General features: G+C 28.6%; 1 protein-coding gene across 3 annotated transcripts; it reads right to left on the bottom strand.

The window, feature by feature from the left end:
* Positions 1-267: 267 nt before the first annotated feature.
* Positions 268-4,454, bottom strand: LOC115237584 (1,5-anhydro-D-fructose reductase-like). Of its 3 annotated transcripts, none has more exons than XM_029810729.1 (8): positions 4,322-4,454; positions 3,086-3,179; positions 2,655-2,822; positions 2,349-2,465; positions 1,877-2,071; positions 865-1,062; positions 635-783; positions 268-388 (listed from the first exon to the last, which is right to left on the bottom strand). In XM_029810729.1, exons 1-8 carry the CDS (start codon positions 4,324-4,326, stop codon positions 346-348), a joined length of 969 nt encoding a protein of 322 aa, XP_029666589.1. In that variant the 5' UTR covers positions 4,327-4,454; the 3' UTR covers positions 268-345. The 3 variants fall into 3 exon arrangements, with proteins under 3 accessions (XP_029666589.1, XP_029666590.1, XP_029666591.1); XM_029810730.1 differs by lacking the exon at positions 4,322-4,454 and adding an exon at positions 3,892-3,916; XM_029810731.1 differs by lacking the exon at positions 4,322-4,454 and adding an exon at positions 3,273-3,290.
* Positions 4,455-5,877: the final 1,423 nt, after the last annotated feature.

Here is a 5,877-nt window from a genome sequence, read left to right as displayed (position 1 = left end):
AAGTTTAAATAAAAGTTTGGTTTATTTTTGACTCTACCTCGTATGTATGTATAAAATGTTAATTATTATATTATAGGAAAATTCCAGAATTTATGTTGGCAATAATATTGTATCGTTTTTCATGTTGCAGCTATATAATAAATATGAGATATAATATTAAAACTATGTAGATTTCACTATATCTTGATTACTATATACTGACTAATACGATTAATAAAATAATTAAATTAAAATAATTAGTTAATTTATTTTATATATACCATATTTTACAAAGATGGTTTATATTTTTGTTTTTTAATCTTTTAGAGTAAAATATCTTTTCCTTTCTATTTATGCTGGTATCATTTAAAATGGAATGTTGAAAGGAAAATACTTGAAATTCTTTGCTCTGAAACACAGAAATAAAAAAAAGTTATTACAGAAACAGGAAAATATTAAACTGTAGACAATTTATGATAAGTCACAGTTCAGATTTTTTACTATTCTTGAACGTGCAATACTTAAAGAATAAGAATGCTATTTTTAATTGAAATATTGACTGAAAAATTTTGACTTGAATAAATTTTGATTAAATACTTGCATTTATGGAAAGAGATAAATAATAAACCATCTATATGTATATTATAATACTTACTTAGCGAAATCTACTACTCTCTCTCCAGTGCCGAGTTTTCGGATAGCGTTCATTTCATCGGATGTCAATGTAAAATCAAAAATTTCTATATTTTCTTTGATTCGACTTTTAGTTATAGATTTTGGTATTGGTGCAACTTCTTTTTGAAACTATAAAAATAATAAAATAAGACATACGTTTCGAATTTATTAATTACAATACGATTTTATCGACTTTTCTCTATTATATACCACATATCGAAGCGCTATTTGTGCCGGAGTCTTATTGTGTTTTTTTGCGATGTTCAGCATCACAGAACTATCTAATTTGTTTTCAATACCTAATGCATTCCCGGGGTGTCCTAAAGGACAATAACCAGTTACCGTAATGTTGCGTTTCTTGCAAATGTCTACTAATTTCTCTTGATTTAGGTTTATATTAACTTCAATCTATAACCAAATTTTTTTGACATTAAAATAAAATATCTTAAGTATTATAAGATATGAAATATATGCAGGATGTCCCAGAATTATCGCACCACTTGCTAATGACAAATTCTTGAAACCATTTGGAGACGATTTTTCCTGAACGAAAATGCCGAGAGAAGTCATTATTTTTTGCAAGTTTCCAATTTTTTCCATCATATATCTTTGTAACTAACAAGTTTTAAATTAAAATTCTCTTTTTTTATTAAAATAAATTTTATTTGAAATTAATTAAAGAATGTAGTTTTAATTCTCTATAAAATTTAGTTTGCAAAAAGCCCTTCTTCTTGAATCGCTTATAATGCGGAAATTATTGATGCTCGATATTTTCGCTGAGGAAAAAGCGTCTCCAAATGATCCAAAGAATCTATCATTAGCAGGTGATGCGGTAATTCTGGGACACCCTGTATATAATAAATACAATATTAATATAATAAATATTCTCTCTATAAAATAATATATATTAATGCTGTCTTATTATATATAAGCATGAGAAATACGTTTTAGAAACATAAAAGAATTGAAAAAGTGATTTATCGACGAAAAAAATCAAAGTAAATTTGTACCACCGTATAAGTTCGATTATTCATGCACTATTATTTTCGACATATCTCATTGTTAATAAGATTAAGAGTTCGATAATCTTTTGTGGTTCTTTAAGTGATTATCAAAACTAATATTTTCTTCATGTAATTAGAATTTTTACACGGTCATTTTATTATTTATATTATAAGATTGAAAAATGTAAAACTGATAGAAAATAGAAAATTTTATGAACCTGATTATTAACCGGCGCGATTTTAGCCGATTCAAGTAGACGGCTTATCTGTTCGGAATTAAAGTTACTGATCCCGATGCTACGAGTTAACCCTTGGTGAACGCATTCTTCCATTCCTCTCCACGTTTCCACGTAATCGACATCCGATTCGATCAAATTTCCACTCTTATCCTGCGGTATCAAATTATCCCCTTCCTAAAATAACATAATATTTCTCAGATAAATATTGCAAATACTTACTGAAAAATTACAACAGCATGGTCTCCGCTTTACTTATATGTTATTAGAATTCGCGCATCTTTTTTTAAAATCTTGGTTTTAATAAATTTGTATTTTTATTATTAAATAACTACACAACTATTTTCGCGTCTTGGATAAATCGCTATTATTTAATTTTTAAGAAAGCTTTATAGTCAAAAAGCTTAATTATACAGTTCTTTTTAGCTGTCTCATTTTTCGTGTTAATACTTACCTTGAGAGCAAATGGCCAATGAACTAAATAGAGATCTAAATATTTTAAACCAAGATTGGCCAATGATTTTTCACAGGCCGGAACAACGTGCTCTTCTTTGTGGCAATTATTCCACAGCTAAGAAAAAAACAAAATAATATAAATGTTAATTAAATTTATCAAGCAAAATGCTTTAGTTAATTTAAATGTTTATATTTATTGAAATTTAAAAAGATGGTTTAAATTTATAGAGTGGATGGTAAAAAAACATTAAAGATTTTAAATAAATGTGTTTAAGTCATATATTTAATCGTACATTGACCTTACCTTTGTGGTAATAAATAGATCTTCCCTGGTTACACAACCGTCTTCGATTTTTTCGCGGATAGCTTCCCCGATCTCTTTCTCGTTACCGTAAAAAAAAGCCGTATCAATATGCCGATATCCGAGATCTATTGCTTCCTTAACAGCTCTTGCTGCATCCTTATTCTTGGACTGTTTGTTAAAAAAAGAAAATATAATTATATCTATGTTTAATCAAAAACAATGTTTGTAAAGAATCGTTTCCTTTAAAGATTTATTATTCCGTGCAAAGATTTCTCACAGTAGAGAACATCTTAGTTTCCAAATTTTATTGTACATTTACTTAAATTTCGAATGTATGCAAATGACTGATTCTTTATGGTTTATGTTTATGGCATAATTCTTACGTGCAATCTCTTACCACTGTCATATGCATAATGTTACGAAAGATTTACCTTGGCAGTTCCGAGGCCCAACATCGGCATTTTATGTCCATTGGAGAACGCGACTGTTGGAACATTAGCCATTATGATCATCAGCACAAACGACCTGGAATAGGAATAACAAAATCGTCGATAAAAATAAGTACCACGATCTACGACACAAAGAATCTCCTGCTTCTTTTATTACAGAAAGACTTACATGCTATTAAATATAACACTTGATATTGTAGATGAGCGGTATACGATTATGTCTAAAAATAATGTATATATGTAAGTAACTTTTGTGTAATAATAACATGTTTCTTCTGTTTTTCGTTTTATTTTGCAAGTCTACTGGAGGTTGATTTCTGAATAGCCCTCGTAATAATTAATTTAGTTTTTGTTTATGATTAAGCATTAAGCAGTTTGTTTATGATTTTAGAACTCTTTGTTAATAAAAAGTTGATTATCATAATTAATTATGTGCATCATATTAAATTAATTATTAATTTAAAAAAAGGAATGTAGGAGATATGGTGCTATTTATTAAATGAATATTTTAATCAGCAATTTAAATCGATGCTTACAATTAGTGAAAAAAATAGACGTTAATATTGTGCCAGTAAATGTAATCTTTGATGTTTTATCGTAGACGTCAAACAAAACATAAATTATCAGAAATATATATTTCCATAATAATAATATATTACTAATTGTAAATGTATTTTTATAATAATTTTCCTGGTTCCTAGAAAAGATTGATGATTGCTGAGAATTCTTTAAGTCGTAGAAATAAAATTAATATCCTATTGTTTATAACACTAATCATATCTACTCACATTTCTTAACTGTATTAATCTACGCTGTAGGTGTGTTGCAGCGACTGTTTCTCATAATTCACATTCGTGCTATTTATGGATAGCTGTTATCGTAAGCACATAATTAGAATATACAATCTCATTTTTTATCTATCAACCTACAATCACGTTTTTTATCAATTGATCGCAAATAAAAAATTACACAAATATAAAATTGCACTGAATAAATGTGTGATAACGATATATATTATTTGCTAGTGCACAATAAATATATATGTATCTTTGGCAGATTAGATAATGCCTATAAATAGACATGCATTGTAAAGTACAATAACATTATAGGAATCAAATGAATTAAAAAATAAAATATTTTTTAACATCATATAAAATTTTTATTTGAGCAAATAAAAATAAATAATAATTTATAATAGATAGTTTATAAATTACTTACTGCATATCGTTGCTTCGTTCATCGCCCGATGCTTTTCCAAATCTTCTTTCCTTTCTTCCTTTGCTGTTTCCTCGTGGCACTTACACGCGAAACTACAATTAATTATGGTTAGTCATATACGCAACGATCGCGAAACATTTTACAAGGCACTCCCGATCGCGGGGGGAGTAATCACACGAGATACACATTTTATTATATTATAAAAGAGCAACACGGAAAGTACGATTCGCTCGACACACACGATGCCAAATCATATGCCACTTGTTATATAGCAATGCTGTTTCTATTGTTGATATAAACATCCCGTTCCCACCTGGCGCGTGGATCTTTTTCTCCGTTTTCCCGTTTTTGTCAACGACCATTCCGCATCTCCCGTTTGGCGAATTAGCTCCTGTTCGTCGCCGCAATTTACACCCGTGCGACGGAGAGAACGAGTCGGCGGCCGCGTTTATCGCTCAGTCGCGAGACGGTAGGAAAAGTCGTCGCAAGTAATAATTAATATATACTCACAGTTTAAGAAAATTTAAAGTATTGAACAAAATATATTTGATTCTAAGCATTGTTAGAGAAATAATTATTATCCTAAAAATCGATTATCGAAGGATCGCAACGAAACGATGATTTATAATTATTATCCTACCGCTTCGATTTTTATTAGCAATAATAAATAATAGGACGGAATACGCGCTTCGATGAAAGTTTATCATTTGTGATATAGTTTTATGTTATTTTTCAAAGTTAATTAATTGATAATTATAATAATCATAGCGAATTATGTTTCGATATTTGTCGCGATCGCGTTTAGGAAAAGGATTCGATAATATTTGAAGATTTTGAATAGCAAAATAGTGGTGCTATATATATACAGGGTGCTAAATTTCAAATGTAACAAGCCGAATATCTCGATAATTAAATAAAATATCGAAGTCCGTTTTTTTTAGGTTGTATTGTTTCGATCCGGACAAATTTTGATAAAAAAAAATTTGACTTTGGATGGACACGTAAAAAAAAATCGGATTTCGATATTTCATTCAGTTATCAAGAAATTCGGCCTGATATGTTTAAAATTTAGCACCCTGTATATTAATGAAATAAAATATTTTAGCAACGAATTAAATTCAATAACGTCTTAAAGCGCGTATTTCACGCGTGATGTATACACTTATAATCAAGAATTGACAGGTATTAAAATTGTAAATTATTGTTTTGTTGCGATCTTTCTTTCTCTTTATAAGTAATAATTATTTCTTTAAAAATACTTAAAGTTCGATTATATTTCGTCCGATGCTTTATCGTTTGAAATTCGACGATTTAAATATGATTCGGATTTAGAACGCGCAATAAAATCTTCGGAATAATGCATTATTAACGAAAATAGTCGAATCGCAAATAGTCGTTCAAAAATAGTCGAATCGCAAGTCCGATTAACATAACGATAAGCTCCGTGATATAATCGTTATTAATTGTTTCGATTAATCATTTATTAAATAATTAATCTATAATTTAAAATATTTTATAATTTAATATTTCGCTTGTATATATGTACATCATAATAT

Source organism: Formica exsecta, unplaced genomic scaffold (genome assembly GCF_003651465.1).
Source record: "Formica exsecta isolate Colony F162 unplaced genomic scaffold, ASM365146v1 scaffold3, whole genome shotgun sequence".
In the NCBI taxonomy this organism is placed as follows: Eukaryota; Metazoa; Arthropoda; class Insecta; order Hymenoptera; family Formicidae; genus Formica; species Formica exsecta.
The sequence above is the reverse complement of the archived record's forward strand: the minus strand, read 5'-3'. Positions and strand labels throughout refer to the sequence as shown.

Coding starts and splice junctions, on each gene's coding strand:
- LOC115237584 (XM_029810729.1), bottom strand. Junction 784..864: donor AAATAGCGCTTCGATATGTG/GTATATAATAGA, acceptor TTATTTTTATAG/TTTCAAAAAGAAGTTGCACC. Junction 389..634: donor AGAGTAGTAGATTTCGCTAA/GTAAGTATTATA, acceptor TCTGTGTTTCAG/AGCAAAGAATTTCAAGTATT.